Source organism: Gavia stellata, chromosome 13, assembly GCF_030936135.1.
Source record: "Gavia stellata isolate bGavSte3 chromosome 13, bGavSte3.hap2, whole genome shotgun sequence".
Taxonomy (NCBI): domain Eukaryota; kingdom Metazoa; phylum Chordata; class Aves; order Gaviiformes; family Gaviidae; genus Gavia; species Gavia stellata.
The window spans coordinates 4,102,715-4,125,080 of NC_082606.1; the positions used below are offsets into that span (position 1 = coordinate 4,102,715).

General features: G+C 43.2%; 1 protein-coding gene across 1 annotated transcript in view; it reads right to left on the reverse strand.

Annotated features, from left to right (window-relative positions):
* The window catches only part of PSTPIP1 (proline-serine-threonine phosphatase interacting protein 1), a 56,725-nt gene that overhangs the window by 27,842 nt on the left and 6,517 nt on the right, over positions 1–22,366 (reverse strand). The window contains exons 2-3 of the mRNA XM_059824010.1: positions 9,086–9,186; positions 5,423–5,497 (exon numbers count right to left, since the gene is read on the reverse strand). Of these exons, the coding sequence (XP_059679993.1) occupies positions 5,423–5,497; positions 9,086–9,186 (176 nt within the window). The remainder of the gene's footprint in view (positions 1–5,422; positions 5,498–9,085; positions 9,187–22,366) is intronic.

A 22,366-nucleotide genomic window follows, 5' to 3' on the forward strand; every position in this document is an offset into this window, starting at 1 on the left:
AAGTGACAGATGCACTATATTTATACACGGGAAGCAGCAATTGGCATTTCGTTACAGATGCCCTCACCTCACGCTCACTGAAATTTTCTATTTCAGGCGTTGCAGAGAAGGGCAGAGCAGACATGGGCTTGAAGGAACTACCCTTTCTGGAGGTCTGAAGGAGATGGTAGTGGAAAAGAGGGAAGGAAAAAAGTAGGAAATCATATACATAAGAAGAGACAAGCAGAGCAAATGACAAAAATAGCTGTTGTCAGACTAGGCAGAATTTAACCAGCTACTGCGTGTTTACATCAGTTATTTTACAGAAGAACTGAGTTCCCAGAGGCTCTATTTCAGCTGAAGATGTAGCTGAAAACTGGGCTCTGTAGTATATTCTGGTTTCATGTTGTTCTGCTGAAGAGTTGCCCAAAGCTACTGCATGGAAATTCCCAGTCATCTTGCAGCCTGAAAGGTGTTTCCTCTTAAAGGCATGAGCTCTGCTGAGAATCATCTATAGTGTGTCAAGACATCATTACTGTGTGCGCTACCAGCACAAACTTGCAAACTTGGTCTCAGCTGAAAATCCCCAGTTTCTGTGCATCCTCTCCCATGTGTGCAACACAGGACATGGAGAGTACAAAACTATACTGCAGTTTAAACTTCATGACATGTAGTTGCCTCTCCCCCACTGGGTATTGGTGTAACGTGGCATTTGCCAAGAAGACATGGCTGTAGCTTTATAATCATCTTTTTCATAATTTCTTTTATGATTAGAGACTCTGAAATTGTGATTCAGATATTATTTTATTATAATTAAAAAAGTGGGATAACAGGGCTTTAAAATTAGTGTAAGGTAGGAATGAAAATTTTTTAAAAATACACTTTAGCCCTGACTTGTGACAGGTGAGCTCCAGAGCTCCATTTCTGTGCAGCACCCATTCTGCTGGTATGGCAGCCCCTGAACTACCAATTGCTAAGGCAGAAGATTATTTAGGAGAAATATCCTCATATGCTTGCCCTGTTCTTCTACTCTTCCCTTGGGATCTAGTGTTGAGGACAATATTTGGCTGAAGGGATTTTGGTCTGAGCCTGTGTGACCCTTCTTGCAATCTTGCACTTTGATTCAAGTGTGTGCATCCTTCTGTACATTAGGATGAACGTGCCAAGGCCTATAGCAACTGCTGAGTTAGATCTGTGTCATGGGTTGGAAAGAGGAGCTCTCCCTTCCCTATAGGAAGTAGTTTCTACCAGCTGCAGTGTTTGAGGCAAGGGCAAGCAGCCAGAACGCCTCAATTTGCTTGAATCAGGCTGGACTATTGAATGACTGTGTGCTTTGGCTGTTAGGCAACACTTATAGGGAACTTTCATTTCTTGAGCTGGAGGCTGGAGTGTTTGTTTGCTATGCCCATGGTAACCAGCACCAGCTTCTTTTAGAAACCCTGTCTTTGCTTTTTTTAAAAAATAAAATTAAAAGTTGTTGCAGCACACCTCCCTCTGCGGCATGTCTGCCTCTCTGATTTTAGTTTTGTTAGAAATTTTTCTACAGCTGTATGCTGGCCGTGGCCAATACTGGTTTGAAAAAGAACAGCGAGGACCTCACTGAAGTCCTCACACCTCTAGTAGCAGTGCTGAAACCTTGTCCCCTGCTAGCTCTCAGGTCAAAGTGATTTCTCACATTTCTGGTGCTAAGGAGTCTGCAGGTGGAGACACAACATTGTCCTCTTTCCCCAGCTCATGATGTTATATTAATGCTGACACTCAGTAGTGACGTGTCCTAGTAGAGTCTTGGCTTGTAGCTGTCTGCCAAGCAGGAGCAGTGCCAGGCCCTGAGGGGTCAGCTCTCCATCAGAGGAGCTGTAACCATGCTGAGGGGACAAGCACTGGACAGCATACAGGGTGGAAACCTGATGGCTGCTGTCATCTAGATTTTTCTCAAAGCGATGGAGAGTGGTCCCAGAAGTGCTGTTACGTTTCAGTGAGCCTTCCCTGCTATCTTTCTTTCAAGTCAGTAGCATATTTCTTCATCTGTGTCTGTCAGTAGATAAAAATGGGCAGTTGAATCTATTTATACATTTAGCCAAGTTCAGCAATTTGTTCCAGCTGAAGCAAAAGTTTGGGGGAGAAGGGAAGAGCCTGAAAAAATGTTGAAATTGTTCTTTTCTTTGATTCAAAACTAAAAACTTTTAAAAGAGGGGGAAAGCTTGGGAAAGAACCGTTTTCTACAGTGATGGCCACTGCCTGGTGCAGTGTGCCATAGACTTCTCCAGGCTTCTCCCTCTTTGCTTGTATTTACTCATCGTGTTTATTCTCTTTGCCTTGTTTCATGCCGGTCCTGATTGTGCTGAAATAACAACCTGGGCAGTACCTCCCCACCGCTGCCTAATTTCTCCCTTGAGCAGACTCTCTTCTCTCCAAGCACAGGAAGCAACAGAAAGGTGGTGGGTTTTTTCTCTACGTTTTTTTTACCACCAAAGATTTGAGATTAGGAGAGCTGAGCGGCTGCCAGGGCCTGCATTTCTGGGGTTGGAGAGAGCTGTTCACTCTGCTACTGTGAGGATATAAGCACGTGAGGCCCTGCTGGGCTCATCGCAGGTAGTGGTGCCACCCTCTCCAGTTCGGCAGATTTGGTGCTGGCTGCGGTGTGGGTTTGCCACAGATGCTTTGCCAACAGGCCCCGGCACGGGGACTGCTGCTCGCTCCGGCTTTGTGCTGCTTCTCTCCTGCTCTGCTTTCCATAGCAGTGAGAGACCATCGCTTTGACCTGATGGAGTGATGGGAGGTTTTTGCAGCCAATTCATTAGTTTTGGAAGTTGTTTATAATGTGCTAAGCAAAATTAATTGGCCTTGAAGTTCTTTCTCTTAACGTCTTCTGGATATTTTCTGACACTGGAAGTTTTTAGGTGGTTGTTGCAGATGGATTTTCTTTGTTCTTTTTATCAACTTTTTGAAAGGGTATCAGGTACCTTCCTGATATTGAGAACTATTGGGTATGAAATAATTTCCCAGGAGAAGTGACAGAAAGCCTTAGTACCTGAGATGTTTAAGATGACTGAATTTAAGACCAGAGGATAATTTTGCATTAGCAAGAAGATGAGTGAGTGATCTAAAACTAGTCATTCTTGCTCCTCTGCAATACGTAGCATGGCACGGGAAGTTCTGTAAAATGTTCTGCAAAAAAACCGGGAATCTACTTTTTTTCTGGCGAGTGTCAAATGCAAGTTTGAGGTACAAATCCCTGCACAACACCTTTCCTAGACTTCATTTGAGAAATATTGCTACCCAAAGCTGCATTCAAAGAGGTGAACAGCGTTGTTCAGCCTGTCAAGTGTTTGTAATACTGTTAGGACTCAGGGTGCTAGTCGATAATAGGGAGTCCTATGAAGAGGAAGCACTTGGAGTAATGCATGGGGATAGTTGTAGCATAGTCCTTTCAAGCTTTTCTTGTTATAGGTAGTACATAGGTTCCTTCCCTCCGGTCTCTCTAAAGGACTGACCTTGGGAGCAGAACTGCTTGCTGTCAGCAATCAATGTCATATAAACAGAAACTTCACACTGTGTCAAAAATTTTAAGGCATTAAAACCAAATATTTCATTTTTGTGAGTTGTTCCAGCCCTGAATAGACTCTAGTTTTCTCTGATTTTTAAAGTGTTCGCTCTGGACAAGTGCCCTTCACTGCCCATCTGTGTAACTCCTTAAACAACCAGAGGATGCTGAATGACAGAAAGCAAAGTGTCCTGTCTCTGCTTCGGAACAGTTACAGTGAGATATTTGCTCCGATAAAAATATCAGCGCAAAGCTGGTTGCTACCCAGACCAGGCGTGGGTTTATGGAAACAGTAAATCAGCTCTGCAGCATGCTTTGTTGGTATATTCAGCTTTCTCTCTATGCCAAGCTATAAAATTGCTGGATCAAAGTGGAGCTGGGCCTGAGTCCAAACTTCCCCCAACTTGAGGGGAACTTGGATCCATATCCTGACTCTGGGACTTGGCTCTGCCTCTGAATCAAGCTCTTATAACCTCTTAGGAAAAGTCAGACCCATGAATTATCCACTAAGTCACAGAAGGGCAGCCAGAGCTGTCTGTTTCTGAACACATTTGCTCTGCTTGCCCTGCATTGCCAGTAAAGAAGTTTAGATGGAGCCTTTCATTAATCCTGGAATGCTGATCTTAGCCTTTGGTTTGGGAAGAAGCCATCCATCCTTAATCTGCTAGGTTAATTTCAAAATAATTTTTCTTCTCCTTCCTTTTCTCTGATTAGGTCTGTGAATTGAGACACCAGGAAGGTAGAAGCCATCTCCAGCAGCCTTTGCTAGGAGCCTTACTGCATTGCTCAGGGGCAAGGGAGAGATGGAGCACTAGGGGAGGAGAGGCTTGCACGTTCTCTGGAGCGAGCCTCAGTGCTCCCCGCACCATCAGGTGCTTGGGTTAACGCATCAGTTTCCCTGTCAGCCTGGATGTGCCACCACCGAATCAATAGCAAGTGCTACAGGTGATTGCCTGGCACTTGCATGCCACGGTGGTGCAAGGGTTTCAGGTCAAGTTTTCCCATAAAATATCAACAGGAAATGACACTCACCCTGAGAGTGATAAATCGACGTCAAAAGAAGACTGCAATTAAGAAATGAGATATGGGATGGATGAGGGTAGCAGGCCCCAGGGATCAATAGAGCTGTTTTGTGTTTAGATTGAGGTCTTCTGTTTCAGACTTGTCTTCTGTGACCCCAAATCTTCATCCTCTGCCACCTTATTACTGTATTATTACTTGTTACAATAATGACAGAATGTCTCATTATTGCTGCTACCATCAATAATAGCAGCAGTTTATCAGCAGTGTTTATTGAGTTAAACTCCATGCCAACATATATCTTCCCCTCCCAACACAATTTATACGTGATCTAAGATAGTAGTAGAGGAGACAGAGAAAAATATATGTCATTTTAGTGTATTTCAGTAGCCCCATTGATTTGTTTCAGATGAAGTCCCTTCAAAGAGGTTTAAAGTTTGTATTCCTAAGCTAAGCCTTTTTCCTGGTGCAGAAGCTAATTTTTGGTGTCTTTGCACTTTGCGTTTGTTCTGTCCCAGTCTCTCAGTGTCCACCAGCTTCTCAGAATTGCCAAGCCACCATCCTGAACATTTTACAACCTTTTCCTTGCCCTTTTTTTCCCCATCACTTAGTTTGCTTTTGGAAGCAAATATTAGACATTGTGAGGAATCCTGAAATTAAAAAGTTCTCAGTAAAGACCTGCTGGCGATTCTCAAATAGCGATTTTGTGAGTCCTGCTTTGAAGGACTATGGTTTTTCCCCATTTTCCCTGTATATTGTGAAGTGCTGTGTAACGCACTCAAGAGAGCAGCTTATGACCCCATTCATAGGCAAAACAGGGGAGTCTGATATTGCTTCTAAAGCACTTTCATTTGCACTAAGAATAAAAGAATTCCTTACTTGATTTCTGTTTGACCTCCTGCTTTTCGGGCGATTTGAATCAGTTCTTTCCCATATCTCTCTTCTGCTTGTGCTCTGTTAAAAGAAAAACTTATTCAATTTCTCTTAGTGGTAGCAGGATCAAGTTTACACAAATCTTGTAATTACATCCGAGGTACAAAACGTGAGAAACACAATTTCTTCAATTTCTCTATCTCCTCCATCCTAGTGCTATTAGTTACCTCTAAAATATTTTGGGTGAGCTATGTCTGGAAAAAATGAGGGAAAATGAAGCCCATCTCCGTGGCTTTGATTACTGTGGAGTGCTACGTACAACTATGTCCCCAAAAATGGGATTCAATTAGAAGAAGAGGTGTACAGAAGTGCAGTGAAGATGCTCAGAAACCGAGAGCCTCTTTTGCAAAAGAAACCTAAAAGATGACGGCTGACCTGATCCATCACAATGAAGGCTGGGAGGGGAGTCAACACTAAGTTCCAAAGGATCCATTTAAGAGAGGTTGTGAAAAAATGGGAGCCGGGAATAGCAGGAAATTTTCTATCCATTAGAAACATGAAGTGCTGCTTGAACAGCTGCAGTGGAGGCGGAGGAGGAAGGAGCCTTGCTATTTGTAAGGTGAGGGGACAATATCATGCAATGTCTCACCTAATAGGGAACTGTAACTAGTGACTCAGGAAAGTAGTTCTGTTTCTATGGTTAATAAAGAAATACAATTATTTCTTTGCTGTTTTCCCCTCCCCCAGCTCTGGAAGAAATTTCTATTCTCTGTTTTTTAAAAAAAAAAAAAAGTATTTGTATTAAATATGTTACTTCCTTTCTCCTGAGTGCAAGACCAGGGCAGAACTGAGTTTTCAGCCTTTGAGTAGCTGCTAAAAACTATTGAACGGTCAATAATAAATAATGAACAGGTAGACTGGTGCTAGGATTTAGGGGGGAGGATTTTGTCTGGGCTAAGTCCAGTTCTCAAGAGGGGTTTCAGAGTATTTCAAACAGGTTTGAGCCTGAGACTTGGCACCTTAGAGAAACATATTCTTTGTTCAAGAAAGGAATTTTGATGCGGGTGCGAGGCTGGTTTGTTCTTACATCCGTCTTCCCACTCGGCCACGCCGTGCTTTATTATTGCTCTTTGCTGAGTTCCAGCGGTTTGACAGCAGTTGTTGGGGTGGGTCTCTGTTTGAGACTATCTGACCGCCCTTTCGACTGTTCCTCTGCGTCTGATAGCTGTGAGCACCTTGCATTGTAGCTAGCCCGTACCGGTGGCTCCGGTGCAATTTAACTGGTCTGCAACCATCTTCTGTGATCTGAGGCAGGCTCAGCCTGGGGACTTTCCCCCAGTCCAAGGAGACCTGTCAGACTGGTGGAATATCACTGCTGGTCGTACAGCAGCGTACAGTCGCCGCAGCCAGGAGTGGAGGCTGTTCTTGGCCTCTCCCATGTGTCTAACGCTGCACATGTGGTTGGCTAATTGCTATCATCCTGCACTAGAAATTGCTGCGTTTTAGTGGGGCGTTCCTACGTCACTGCTTTGGGATTCCTCCTAGAAGAACGGGGTGCAAAATATGGTGACAAGCCACAAAGAGGTACTACTTCATTTTCATGTTAGAGGAATGAAATTTCATCAAAATGGAAATATACTCCAGACACACATAATGCTGCAGAAGCAGAATAAATTATTTTTCTTCTGATTTTAATGACGAGAAACATTTTTGCGTCAGAGACTTTGCTTTTCACATCTTGGTGCTGCCTTTCCCGCTTTCTGGTACTCTTGCACACAGCTTCTAGGTTTCCCTGCAGCCATCAAGAGCTGGAACATATTTTGTGTTTTAAATCTGGGGCTTTGTTCTGGAATACAACTGCTTTCTCACTCCCCAGTCTCTCAGGCCCTCCTCTGGACCAGGCAGAGTTATTTGTGAGCAAAAGTAATTGACCTGGGTGGAAAACTGATGAAAGTGTTAGTGTAGCCAGGGCAGCTGGTTTCAGGACTCAGGGCAGCTGCTGCAGGAGTCCTTATTGTCATGGGCTTGATGCCAGGATTTCATGGGCAGCCTCTAGGAACAGAGATTCATCCCATGCTTTGATCTCCTCCTAGGTCATTCCCGTGAACAGCATAAGGACAAGCTGAAACAAACATCTTCCAGAAATAAACTGCAAATCATATCTTCTTTCTGCAACTCAGTGCCCGCTGTCTTTTCTCCTCTTCCTCCTCCCCCAGCATGCATGTACGCACACAAGCATACGCACATATGCATGCTCACTGGAATCTTTTGACGGTTTGCAAAAGTTCATGGAAACATTTGTTCTTGTAGCTTTCAGATCTGCAAAATGACTGTACGTGTATTTTTTTTCTTCTTTGTGGAAAGTCCTCTGTGCCTCCGCCACAAACCAGGAAGAACCTTATCCTGCAACTTGCAGAAACCTCTCTAATATGTTTTGGAAAGAAAGACAAGCATATATAGCATCAGATGCATGCTGCAGTGCAGAGCCTGCCTGAAGCCTGAAATGTAATTCTGATCTCTGTAAGTTATGAGTCACAAAGGAGCTATTTTAAACAGTTAAAGCTAAGCTACCATCAGACAGATGTGACTTCAGGACTGTGTGACATGCGGTGATAAAATACGCTTCCACCGGTGGTCAAGAAAAGCAATTAAAATAGCTTCAGATTTTGACAGGAGGCTTCGCACTCTGTGAAATAGTTAACTTTCAGTTTGACAGCTCACAGCCCCCTTGTAAGTCCCAGTGCTTGAAAAGTAGCCTTCAGAAAACCAACGTAAAACCAGAAAACTAGAAGGGGACAGCATGAGAAGAAAAGCAGGCTGTGAGTGAGGAAGGTAGAGCAATATTCATAAGGAGACAGTTCTGACATGAACTGCTCTAGGGTTACCTGCTGAATATATAATCCGTATTGTGTCGTCTTTCCTACAGGTCATGCATGAGCATGTATGTGCCTCATGCTACATGGTGAAACTGTTGAAACCCAGCCACTTAAAAACAGAACCAATTTCAGATTTTTTTTCTAAAGTCAGAAGTACAAAAATGAATGGCAAAGGAGTCAGAGCAGCTGTGTAATATGTATTTTCTCACCCACGAAAGTGTCAGCTGTCCATAGCTGTTGCTGAGGGCCCCCCAAGAAGCATGTAAAGGATGGACATAAACCACAACATTGTTATTCACAGTCTAGTATGGTCAGTGAATAATGTGGGCTGTCTTGGGTGTCTGGGAAAGGCATTTGGTAATATCTTATGTAGCTTTGTCTGTATTTGAAAAACGGCTCATTTTTGGTAGTTGCAGGAAACTGAAACAGTGCCTGTGGCAAAAGTACGTTCAAAGAGAAAGAAAAATGCTCCCTGTGAAAGGGGAAACTTGGTAATGCTACTTGTGGATGTATGTGCTACCGCGTGGTTCTGGACCAATAACTACCTGAGGCTCAACAGAGCTTTGGGTTTCTGATTCTTTCACCTCTCTCTTCTCTTCCCAAACCTTTGAAATTTCTATTTGTTATCTACCTTCACAAACGATGGTAAAAGGCTAGGATTCAAATCACTCGGGCTTTTCTATGTAAACTAGTATCACTACCAAATTTGGAAACAGGCTACTGGTCCTTTCCAGATGCCAAACAGGAGGGAAAATGGAGGCTGTTCACACTTTTTTCACTCTGATTTTCTTACCTCTGCTTGAGCAAATCCTCCACATCTTTGCACATCTTCCTCCCATCCAACAGCCGCTGTATGAGTACCTCGTAGCCAGTGTGGAAGGTGAACTCCTTGCACTGAAGACAGAAAGATAAAGAGTTGAGCTGATTTCTGTGCATAGTTTACCAGACACCTACTGTCAGTCATATGGAGCAAATTAACTTTCTGGAAAATCCAAATGGACCTTTAGATTTGCCTAGAGCAATGGCAGCTGAGGCAGGGCTAAGGGTGGAGGTATGGGTGAGGTTTCTCCAAAGTGAAAATCTGTAAAAGTTTTTATTAAATCAGGTTCGGTTTTTAATACTGAAAAGTGAAATGGGTTGCAACTTTTGCTGTGTGGAAAGCAGCGCTAGCTATCTTTTTGGGGAAGTCACATTTAGCATTGGGTGTGGGATGTTTGCAGAGCAGAGGTGTATAGTAGCTCTTAAGGACAACAGCTCCTCTTCCCTTATGTTTCCTAAAAAGAATGGTCAGAGTCAACTCACGGCTGCTGGACTCTTGGTAAGACAGTGACCCGCTGTCTAGATGCAGGTGGAGAAGTGAAGAAATTTTGTGCTTGTATGAATATCGATACACAGGGTGGTGGTTGTGCCACCCAGCTAGTAGTGGGTGTTTTAATGGGAGGATTCGTAGCACAGGGGGACAGCTTGCCGTTAGACGATACTTGGGTTTTGGTGTGCTGTTAGGTTTTCCTGTGGGATTGCTGTAACAAACCTTCTCATTGTTTGAATCGGTCTGTCTCTGGTGTAAATTCAACATGACAGAGGTGTTTTTTTTTAAAAAGTAGAAGACAGGCACGTGGAGAGCTTAGGAATGTGGACATTGGATCTGCAGGAAATTGAAAGTCTGTGTTTCTGAGACGCTTGCCAATGAGTGCTGCTTCCCTTGCTTTTGCATTCACCACCCAGTCTCCTCTGCAATACAGAGGGTTCACTTGTGCCTTTGGGTATTTTTGCAGCCTGTCCTACTCCATGACCCCACGTGGCAAATGGAGCCAGCCAAGGCGATCTGTGATTTCCAGCCAGCCACACTAGGCAGGTGAGGTCATGGAGCTGGGTGGAGTTTGCTGCCCCAAAGCCAGGGCTCTTATCTCCTACCAGGGCTCTGCGGCTCAGGGCCATGTTCCTCTGCTCTGGTCTAGGACTGTGGTTCCCTCCCCATCACACCAGTCCATGCGTCAGTCTTATCCCTGTCCACGTGATCCATCAGAGCACCCCCCCATGCATCTCAGACAAAAATAGCTGACTAATGAGAAGAAAAACAATTAGTCTTGCACTTCTTCCATTTTTTTACCAACTTCCAGATTGCACTGCAGCAATGGTAAATCAGAGTCACAATGAAGCCAGTGCTGCTGAGGAAGTGCTGGGAGCCCTGGGAGAAAGGGAAGGGATTAAAGTTGCAATGTGCTCTGAGAGTGGCCCTGGGAGAGAATTTCTGGGTTCTACTCCTGGTCTTCCCTCTGACTCACAACACCATCAGGACAAGCCATTTTTACTTTGAGAGTCTCAGTTAACCAGTACATACTGATAAGGTTATGGAAAACGTAGTGGTGAATGTTATCTGAGCTTTATGTTATAGCATTATGGTAAAATCACGGACTGTGTAACCATAAAGAGAATGAATATGTTCCTTCCCTCAAGCAGTTTATGTACAATACAAGTGCTTATATACAAACTGAATATAGCTTATACATCTATCCACCGTCCCCAAAGCCGTTACCATTTAATAAATGCCTTAGTTTATTGCTTTCCACTATGACTGTGAAGAAGACAGCTGTTTAAGTTTTGGGACTTGGGAAGGATCCTCTAGCAAGCAACTGTTGGACACTTGAGCTTGTGGCTTTGCCTCCTTATTGCTGGGACCTGAGAGGAATGGGGTGAGCTCTGGGGCTGAATGGTGCTGGCCGATGGCAGCCTCTGTGCTGCTCCCTCAGGCCCCACAGCTTCTGTGGAGATGTGCAGACCTGGGAGCAGGTTTTTTTGCTTCTTCAAGAGCAAGGATAAATTTCTGCAGACAATCTTTGTAAACCTACAGGTTGTAGTAACATTTCCAGTGCTACAGTTTCTTGACAGCAGTAATTCCTTCTTCCTTAACGGACACTCTTATCGTGAGCAGTAGAGAGAAAGGAAAGACAGTAGGATAATGGTTCACAAGAGACATAGACAAATGCCTCTACCAGCAAAGTGTCCGCACAATAGAGCCGGACAAGGTAATAATGTAGATAAAAGAAGATTGAGAGAGTGCCATGGATCCACTGTTACCACTGTTGCAACCACAGGAAAATGATAGGATTACATATGCTGATGCACGTGATCACCCCTTAAGAAACAGGATCTCAAAACCAAAATGTCAGTTTTCCTAATGTTTCCAACGGCAGGTTACACACACGCATCCCAGGAAGGGATCCTGCTGTGAAATAAATGAAAAGAAGCAGTTTTTTGCCATTCGTAGAGGAAAGTAGAAAAGGTTCTTCTTGATACCCTGGCAACGGACTGTCACTTCCCCCTCTCCCTTTTTTTTTTTGAGGACATCTCAATGGCAGAAGGCATTGCTGCTGTAAAAAACTCCAATAAATTACTCCATCTGCCTGGCAGAAACCACTCTGGTGAGATGCTCCACAACCAACTTACAGCCTAAAAATTTTGACTGTATATTTCCAGATGCAATTAACTACATCCCATAGCTGTGTACACAGCTTTCTTGTCCCAGAAATGCTGCCCAGAGGTTAGGGAAAATATCGTATGGGTTTGTATCACCCCAGCAGTCAGGCATACTGCCACAAGCAACAAATGGTAAGCACACTGTGAAGTTACTCCACTGTTTCTGTTTAACATAATCTGTTTAGTAAATACTAAAACTCACTTAGTGTCTTCCCCCACCTCTCTTAAACGGATGCTGTTGCTTGCTGTAATGAAAGGATGGCAAATTCTGTACGTCTGAGAGAACTGCTTATTAAATTCCCTAAATGGAGAATGCAGCACCAACTCGTTATCAACCCAAAAGCACTCACACAAACACAACAGTGTGCTGGGTGTCAACCTGCTGACCAGCGACCCTTCTAGGGACCTGATAAAACTACGTAATGGACTCGATTCAGCCATTTGGATGTCTTGCTCTAAGCCATAAAAATGCAAGGGGAAGAAGCAATGCCGTATTAAAAACTGCATCAAGGTTCACTCTGCCTTGGTGACCAAGAGAATTAATTTTGCAGCACATCTAAGAAGATACTCTCACAGTCTGAGTTAAAGGAGCCTTTGTAAGCTACGCTGCCCTGGGCAGCACAGCCGTGCAGTCTTGTTGGAGCTCTGCAGACAGGCTTGCCTCCAGGACATGCACCAGCATTTTTACTGGCACTAATGCAAAGGGAACAGGTTAGTGCTGCTCCCCACTGCTCATGACAGATTCTGTGCTCCGTCTTTTCGCATTCCTACTTCCTTACTTCAGTGAATTTAGAAGTGCAAAAGCCAAACTTTGCCCATTATAACTATAGGAATATTTTAGCCCTTTAATGCATATGGCAAGATACCTGTTTAAATGTGAAATCTATAACAGCACTTGCACATTCCTAGATTGCAGTCTTTCTACCAAGCAGGGTATGGGAGTAGTGTTCTCATCGTTCATTCTGTGCGCTTCTGCGCACATGTGTACGCCAAGTGCAAACAGCCAGTGCCTTACCCAACAGTTTTGCCTTCTGTCTGTTGCCTGATAACACAAGTAAGACTTGAACTTGTTAGAAATGGAGCCACTGCAGCTGCATCTGAAGGAGAGCTGGAATCTGCTCTGATGGAGGCATCAGTTCCTGCCTGCTAGATTCATCTGGGTTTTGTCCCTGTGCCTGACTCTTGTAGAGGGATTTGGCTCCAGCTAAATGCAGGTCTAAAAAGGACTTCCTACCACAGGCACTCGTTTAATCTTTCTTCATTTTGGGGGGATCCATCTCAAATTTTGCTTTATTGTCCTCACTATGTGTTCCTGAAGAATGTGGAAGCCATATTTCAGAAACCACAGCATCTGAAATATGAACCAGGGCTGCCGCAGCCTCCCAGGCAGCAGATCTGGCTGTGGTCCAAATAACATGTGCCACTAACGTGTCACAGGCTACAGGAAGGAGGGAGAGGAAATGTAACCAGGTGACAGCCCAGGTTTAGACAAGTTTAGGCTGCTATGGTCACTCACCCTGCAACATTGCTTCTTAATTTCCAAACACAATATAGCCGCCTAAATTTACTTACACAAACGTTTCTCTCTCATTTCAACAGCTCTTTTTCTTTTTTCATGTGTTGTACAACTGCGTCCTTTCTCAACCTTTTCCTGAATCCAAACAAACCTCCTTTGCCCTTTCCCGAGATACTGTTTTTTCATTCCATTGATTCCCGTGTGTACCTGTTCAAGGCTGAATAAATCCCTGTTGGACAGGGATGATGCTCTACTACTCCAGTAAAGACTAACTGATGCTTTGTACCGTGGCATTAATGTCTGCTCTCTAAAAACACTTCTGGTACATCAGAGGATCGTATTTGACTTCTCCCACTATCAAATCATACCAGTGGCACCTAATTGAGCTACAATTTATTGATATACTTGCAATCTTCTCCTCTCCTGCAATTTTATTTAACAAGGTCCCAGAGCGTATTGGACCATTTTGCTACTGATCTCTTGCTCTCATTTTGCACTTTTAAACTTTATCTGCTTTCTGTTACCCCAGGCATGAACATTATCAAATACCTCCTGTACAACATTTCACTCTACCTATTTGTTTCAACAAAAGCTATTGCCATCCCATTCTTAATGTCTTATGCCAGTATCTCCAATGAATATATTGAATGAAATTAATCCTGAGACCAGCTCTCGAGATCCCTTCCTCCAGCTCAGGCATTTCCATTTCGGCACAAGCCACCAGCGTCTGCCCCAGAACAGTGTCTTTGCCCTCTTTACAGTTCTTCTTCTCCTGCTGTGTCCGTTCAGTCCTGTTTTGGTTTTCTTCTCTAGTTTCTTAAGGATTTCCTGTGTAGCACCATAACAGACCCCACATTTTCTTTGTGAAGACAATCAAGACAGCAAGATTGTATCACGTTAAACAACTGTCTAGCCTTGATAAGCTGTCTTGCCTTTATTCTATTTTCCATTTACTGTTTTGTGTTATAATTAGCATTCCCATCGAATGGTTTTGCAAAGGCTGTTGAAGTCACACTATTCAGCTAGTGCTTGGGCACCTCTCAGCTGGGACTTTGTGGTGATTATAAGAACTAATGAATAGTCAAAGAACTATTTTTTTTAATAGAAATTAGAAAAAATGTTTTAATTAGATAATAAATATATTCATTAAATGTGTAAAACATCATTTGTTTATAACAAAAATCTAGGTAGTTGCCTGGAAGAGGGTGATTTGAATCACCACCAGTAATTTGTCTCATTGCCAAGAAAGTGATTCCACTTAGTCAAAGCGTGTGTGGCTGTGAAGGAGGATTTACTTGTTAGTTTAATAAAAAAGATTAGTTAATCTGCGTTGTCCAGCAGACCTATAATCACTAGTACGAAAGTGCTTGACAAAGGGATTTCAGTGTTGCAGGCAGATTCGTATTGTCCTGAGATTCTTCCATTAACACTTCACATGCATATTGGTCTCTGCCCTGGAGCCTGGGGTTTTTCTTCTCATGGGGAAAATCACAGCTAATGGAGAGGCAGCATCTCCTCTCCTCTTCCCATTTACAAAAGTTTCTTCCCTCCAGTGAAATGAGCAACACTGTTCCTCCAGAGATGAAAGAAATGTGAAAGGGACTATATGACTGAAAACCACAGATTTTATGCTCTCGTTTAACCAGACAGAATAGCATGGAAGACTGCAAGCAGAGGTGTTGACAGTAAGCACACTGGGATGCGCTTTCTTCTTTCCATTTCTTTTTTCCTCCGAGGCTTAATGATGCTGCTCCCTCACATTAGCACTTTTCTAAAGAGATAGGTGCCTTGGGACTGCACTTTTCCATCTGGTGGAAGTTTCTCCGTAGGCAATCACGCAGGTAAACATCAGGAGTCCATTGTGGAAGAGATTATTCACGGCTGGTTCTGAGATGGTTTCTGCAGCCGTGAGGGAGAGGCTCGGAGGATTTTGGTTTGGTAACCAACGGCTGCAAGCGGGGAGACTGATGGTGTCAGTTCCCTGTCCAGGGGGCAGAAAGTTCAGCACGAAGATAGCTGGGGGGTGACATCATTTCTTCTTACCTCCTGGTGGCACAAAGCTGAATAACCTTGTGCGAAGTCTTGTGTCTTTAACTAGCTGAGAATCAGCCTTACAGCACAACTCTTCTCTGAGCCGTGTGCTGCTGGGTGCTCAGAGGGTACTGCAAGGCTTTTTGAAAAGCAAGCGTCTCCGTTTTGAAGTCATGAGGGTACTATTGCAATAATGTCAGGTAGGAAAGACTAAAACGCTTTATTAGTTACTGAAGCATGGTTTTGGTAAATAGCTATTACAATGGTCTGAAATGAAGCAAAATTATCCAGGCTTGTGTCCAAAGCGCTCGCTAAACTGTATGCCCTTGCATGTCCACCTACTAATATTCAGAAAGTGATGTGAATTGATCAAGTCATCCCGGCTGTGCTGTAGGAACTGTGAGCTCTTCTGTTGTGGCTGGTTTTCTTGGAGCATTTCTAACACCATCCTGGGACCTGGCTTGCCCACCCAGAACTTTTTTTAGAGTTAGTTTACCTACCACAATTCATACCTCTACCTGCTCCTGCAGGATGAGCTGGCTTGTCAGCGGCTTAGCATCTCAGCTTCTTTGCAGCTGAAGTTGTATGTCCTGTTTGGTAAGTGCCGCTGCAGCTTGCTGCGTTGTTCAGGGGAGCTGCAGTTCTGGCTGTCAGCAAAAAAGGCCTCTTCCCCAGTGCCTCCAGCTGCAAAGCCTGCTCACCTGCTTTTTGCAAGGAACTACATCCTAGGTGGTACACAGGGAGAGTAACCCCCAGGATACAGCACGGCAACAACGCTACCCTGACAGGGGAAGAAGGGCTGGAAAAGAAAAAGCTATGTAGCAGACATCTGGTGCATTGCTTGGTACACGGCGGGATGGTGCTGAGCTACCCTGGGGATAAGGATAGTATCAAAACCTGCACGTCAGCTGGTTTGCACATCTAAGGTGGGCCTGACTGCAAGCAGTAGTGCTATGAGCACTGACAGTTATAGCAGAGCTATCAGGCATTCTTTTAGCCTAATGATCCTTCATTTAGGAATTATTTGAAATGTATTCTCTGTAAATATTCAAAAAACCTTTTAAAAAACCCACTTTCTCTTAAGTTTGACAATATTTAGGTATAAAAGTGCTTTCCTTGTCTTTGTTCTTAATGGTATTTTCCCAAGGCTTTTATCAGAAGTATTATCAAGATGGGTTTTGGACTGAAAATGGCAAATGTTGCTAAATCACCTAAATAAAGTATTCATACAGATTTTCAAAAGAGGAAAAAAATTGAAACTGAATTCATTACGAGTCTCTTTGGAACTTTTTTAAAATCAAACTTTTTTCCATCATTGCTGATCCTGTTTAGTTAAGGTAAGCCCTTGACAATTTTAGTCAATCAAAGAAAAGATTCATTCTTCCAGGTTCAAAAATGAAATAACTACTGGTGTGAGGAGGGACTTTAGAGAGAACGGGGGATAGTGAGTTTTGAACAAGCATCATTCTGCCAATATATTTTTCAGCTGTCAGAAAGAAATCCTTTCTCTCCACAGTTGTATCATACATGGTATCTCAGTCCTGGATTGAAAGTAGGTTGTTCTGACTGAGTTATATCAATGAATTGTATCATTTTATCATACCACTGTGTATTGGCCCTGCTTTAAAAGAGTGTTTCTCCATCTTGATCTCTTGATCTGCTAGTCTTCTTGTCAAGCACTCTATCAAGGGCTGAGTATTTACTGTAGGTGAGCAACAAAATAGATTTAATAGCCAACAGTTAAACAAGGTTTATAATCTCAAAGTACATTTGACTGGGCTGGATGTTTTCTGTCATGTCATGGTCTTTCACTGTTAAGTGAATCACTTGCTTTGTGTTGTGGGTTTTGGTATTTTTTTTCCCCCTGGGATGCTTTAAAATTTCCTAGTATTGCTAGGAACGTATTCACATTGTAACAGGTGTTTTAGGAAGTTTACTGCTTTTTTCTGTGCCGCTCAAGCTATACTGAAATAGTGAAATAAAATAGGCTAGCGGTAAGCACCACTGATTTGTGTATCTGGTGTCCAAGTGACTGTTTAAATCCCCACTCCAGCTCAGCTGTGATACTGAGAAAGGGTGCCTGGGCTTTACACGGCCCTGGTGCGATGAGAAGCAGTTAGGTATTGCTTCACGTTACATGAAATGCTGTCCGAGTTCTGCTCTACACCAGTGAGACATGAAAGAGCCTTTTTTCAAAACAATACCCCAGTTCTCAACCTGACCCTCTGCTGCCTTGTCCTGGAAATGTGTTAGCAGCTGAAAACCCAGCTGTGCAACCTAATGAAGAGGTGAGCACATAAACGGGGGAAGGCTCTCGGTGTCCAGAACAGAGCGGCATTGCAGCGGAAGCCTCTAACCAAAACAGTCTCCTTTGACTAATGCTTGGTGTGATATGAGTCCTCTTCTATAAATTTTCAAGTGATAACAAACTGGTCAATGAGTTTAAAAGCGTACATCCGTGCTGCATACTCCTGTACTGTGTAAAAGCTCCTTTTTTTACTGGCTGGAACTGGTTGGAATGGACGGGAATGCAATGGTTGCTTGTGCTTTCCAAGATTGAACTGACTACAGAATTTATATGAACTTAAAAAAAACAATTTTTTTTTTTAATTATATGGGTTTTCCCCATAAGCAGAAAAAAGCAAGCAAGCTGGCTGTGTAACATTTCTGTCATTTCTTGTAAATTCACTCTTCGCACATTAGAAACATAAATGTTTGCTAAGGGTGTAGGTGGCTACCTTGGGACTTTTTTGTGATAATTTCAGAAGTTGACTCGGGCATTTTCAACCTGAGGTTTAGTTTGCAATTTCACTGCAGCCTGTTACCTAAATCTGCGATGCAGTACTTTTCATGGGGACCAAACAGTATTTATTACCAGACATAGTATAGATGTGAACCTTGAATGGGACCTTCAAAAATCAGAAGGAAAAAAAAATCGCATTTGTAGCATTCCAAGTGTTGAGCTGCTAGATTGCCGTCTTGCGCTTCCCCCTGTAATGAGGTAGGCTAGAGAACTTCAAATGAAAGCAGAGATTCTCAGCAGACTTCAATTCTGCAGCAGCTAGGATAGTCAGAAATAAATTGAAATGGAGATTTCACAAACTTCATGGTAGCATTGCAAAATTGGTGACATTGAGCAAACCAGTAGCTTCCCAGTGGTCTTTTGCTCCCTGTGACATTGTGGGTTTTCTCCGAGAAGGAAATGGTTGTTATAGAGTTCTGCTGACGAGAGGAATTTGCTCCTCAGCTTCCTGAGCCCTCGCCCTCCTCACTGGCGTCCTGGACTGCTCATGTGTTACGTATTAAGCATTCTTATAGTCACGGCATGTTGTTTGGCTCTCTTCAGGTTTTAATCACCCCATGATTTGCATAGCTACAAAGTGATGGCTGCACAAAAGCCTTCTTAACTTTCGCAGGTGGTTTGTTGGCTGCCAGGCTAATGGTACACAGGGAACAGACTTGGAAAGTCTCGATTATAGTCTAATAAAAGGAATCTGTACTTATTACCTCCATTTTAGCTTCCCTTCTTCACACTTTAATTAAATAATATTCTGAGAATGCGCAGCATTTCCTAGGGAAGAAAACCTGTAACGTAATTTGTGCTGTCTTTGTAAAGAGTGCAAGATTTTATGATGGCTTTGTTTTGTTCTTTTTTTCTTTGCGTAGCAGTGTTTTTACATCTCATAACATGATTAATCACAAAATCAGTCCTCCAAGCTTTACCCAGAGGACTGGAGAATGTGACAGTGATCTCTGCACTTTCAGCTTCTTTCAAACATTACATGGAAGGAGCTTTGCCTATTGGAAGGCAGAAATAGAGCTTTGGAGATGTGCCACAGTATCACCACCTTTCAGCTGCCCATCTGCCTGTCTCTCATAATGCCTCAGTTCAGGAACCTTCCACAAAGGGCACGAGCAAAGTCAGGAAATGGAAACCTTGTGCCGTCCTTTTTCACAGCACCACCTTCTTTGTACTGAGTAGGAGAAAAGCATCTCTCTTAATTTTGAGATGCTGTCATTTATTGTTTTATCCCAAGTGTCTTGTCTTGTTAAAGCAGCCAAGGAAAACAATGCACCTTCTCTTGAATTGCACATATTCTACCAGGTTGAGATCATGCTTTTATTTGCCCATTTCCACTAGTTTTCACTGATTTCAGCCTTGACCTGAAGTTCCTGCAGGTGGGGGTCTCAGGATGTTTCTGACCACCTTCGGGACGTGGCATGCTCCTGCTGCGCAGCAGTTCACACCCCTGATGCTTCTGTGCTAGGAAAAGGAGAAAGGGGCCAGCAGACAGATGTGTGTCACAAGAAATAGTGTGACAAAAAGCTCGGAATCCATTCAGGAAATTTGGATATAGCAAACTTCTGGAACACCTTTGTGATGGGGATAGTGAGAAATGGGACAGGAGGAAGCAAAATCCCTCACTAGTTTTAAATCAGAGCTTGATGTGGCTCTATGACACAGGCTTGAGGTGGCGGCATCCCTTTATATTTTCTCCACATGGTGACTTTAGACAACAGCTAAATCCATAAAGTAAGGTGGCTTCTTCCTGGGAGCCAACAGAGAGGCCTGATGTGAGCATTTGCACCTGCCTTTCATAAGGCACAGCACTGTTTTGCCACCGTGCCTTCCGGAGTCCGATAGATAAATGTATCAGTAGTGAAATCAGATGTTGCTTCAGTTTCTTACTGAATAATATGAGCTACCCAAGAGAAACTGGAAGTAAAATAAAGAGAAATAGAATCTTTAAAGTAGAGGATACTTCTGTTTTATACAAAATAATGGTCAGAGTTTATTTTGGTTTCTATTCCTCTTTAGTTCACCCACTTCCAGGTCTCTCCTCTTTCATAAGAGACCTCCTCTCCTCCTGCAAACGCTGTGGGCTCAGTCCCAGACCGCTGTGAGCGGAGCAATGTGAAACAATCCTGACTTGCTCAGGATTCAGAAGTCATATAGAGCCACTGGAACCTCACCTGCTTAGCTGGTACATTAATTTATTAAAAAAAACTATGTCTTTCTCCTGCCTGTCTTAGAAAACTTAGAATCCTTTCCTGTTAGTCCTGAAAAAGGCACTAAATACAACACACTGCTGCACCTATGCTCTCTGCTTCCTCTGTAAGATGAGCCAGGCATTTTGTTGGTGGTCTTTCCTGGCATGTAGGGAAGGGTAAAGCTTCAGGAAATCTTCCCAGAGTCTTGCTGTACAAGGGGAATGAGTTAAAGATTTACTTCATTTCTTAGTGAGGATTATTCTGAAAGCTGCATATTACCATTTCCATTTTACAAGAGATCTTCACCACTTAAATAATAATTTTCAACATATCCTGTTACTCAATACGATGCAACACGTTCTTACACTCCGTTAGTATGGTGTATCACAAAGTCCTGGGGAATTGGGAAATCCAACAGAAGAACAGAAGAAAATCAACTTCAGGCTTTTAGAAATTCTTAAAAGTGGGGGTTTCATTTAAGTAAAGTCAAGCAGTTTGTCCAGGTGGGACGACCGTGCTAGTATTACATTTCCTTCTGGGAGACATTTCTCTGTGTTTGCTCCCACTTGCATAAATGTCTCTCCTGCCATACATAAAACTAATTAAAAATGGATTAATTCTGTGGTTTTTAGGAATTGCTGAATCAATGAGGTCTTTAGCTGGATTTACCCCCTTTCTGCTGCCAGCTCTTAGGGTATAGGAAACGGGCAAGTTTTATGTAAGTGGGTGCACACTAAGGGATTGTACCAGCGTAGCTACTTTTGAGCCCTCTGAGTTGTTAGAACTGTTGCATCAGCCCAACTGTCATGCACAAAGCGTCCGTTCACTCGAAACTGCCTTGTCTTTTAACCAGCAAGAATAAAATTCATGTTCCACTCACAAAGAGCCTCAGCATTATCTGCCTTAGGAGCGTTTTATGCTCTCATGAGCTTCTTTCTTAGGAAATGAACTGCTAGAGCAGGGGGTGGGAAATAGTTTTGCTGCCCTGCAAATTTATATAAGATTTTAAAAGTCTGCGTTTCACCTCTTGACAACAACAGCAACAGAAAACAACCAAAAAAGACATTCACATTGATATAAAGAAGAAACTTGCTCTGAATCAGGCGGATCCGATTGAGACATTCCGCTGCCTAAGCTGGCATGCTATCCACCATCTGCTGTCTATAGAGGGAAGAGGAATTTTATTTTCATCTCTCCTTTCTCTAGCTGTTTTACTTGTGGATGAATCTACTGGAGGGGAGGGAAGGCATTCCTGGACTGGAGGTAGGGCAATGAAATCTCCAGCTCCTGTTCCAGACTCTGTCGAGCTCCCAGCCCCGCCAAGGGCTGCGGTTTATGAGTCTGGTCTCCTCTTCCCCTCTTTGGTTAGAAATTTCACCTTAAACCTCTATCTCCAGAGGAAGCCTTCACCAGATGTGAACTTTTTTCATCAAAACCCAGCTTTATCTTCCGAAACACCTCCCCTACTTCCAGTAAAACTGTGTTTTCCCACAGAAAAGGTTTTGTCAAAAACATGAGTCCTAACCAAATGTGGGGCTGGGATCTTTCAATGGCAGGTGCCTCCTTTCCTTCTGGTGCTCCTGGGGATTTCCATCCTGCTGAGCAGCAGCCCCCAGGGCTGTTTGTCAGTCCTGGCTTGTTAATAACCCTTCAGTAATTACAGCACCTATTGCAAATAGGATGAAGCGATGAGACTCAGACCTCAGTGTTGTTGACCACCTATTTTCTTTTTTCCTTTGCCCCCACCCTTTTTTTTTTTTTTTTTCCCCCCTTTAAGGAATTAATTAGGCCTGGACAAATTGAGAGCAGCACCAAATAGCATCTTGGTTTGAAAAGTTGTTACTTTAAAGAAAAAAAAAATCATTTGTGTTTATTTATTTATTTGCTCTGAAGGGAAGAGAAGTGGTATCTCTAAGCTAGCCTGAGCTGGTCAGTTTTCGCTTAAGACTAAGAGTAAATAACTGTTGCCTTTCATGGCAAGCAAAAATGAAGTTGCACCAAGAGTGTTTTACCAAGAGCTATGGAACTTTTCAATTCCTCAATCTTATTCAGTGATGT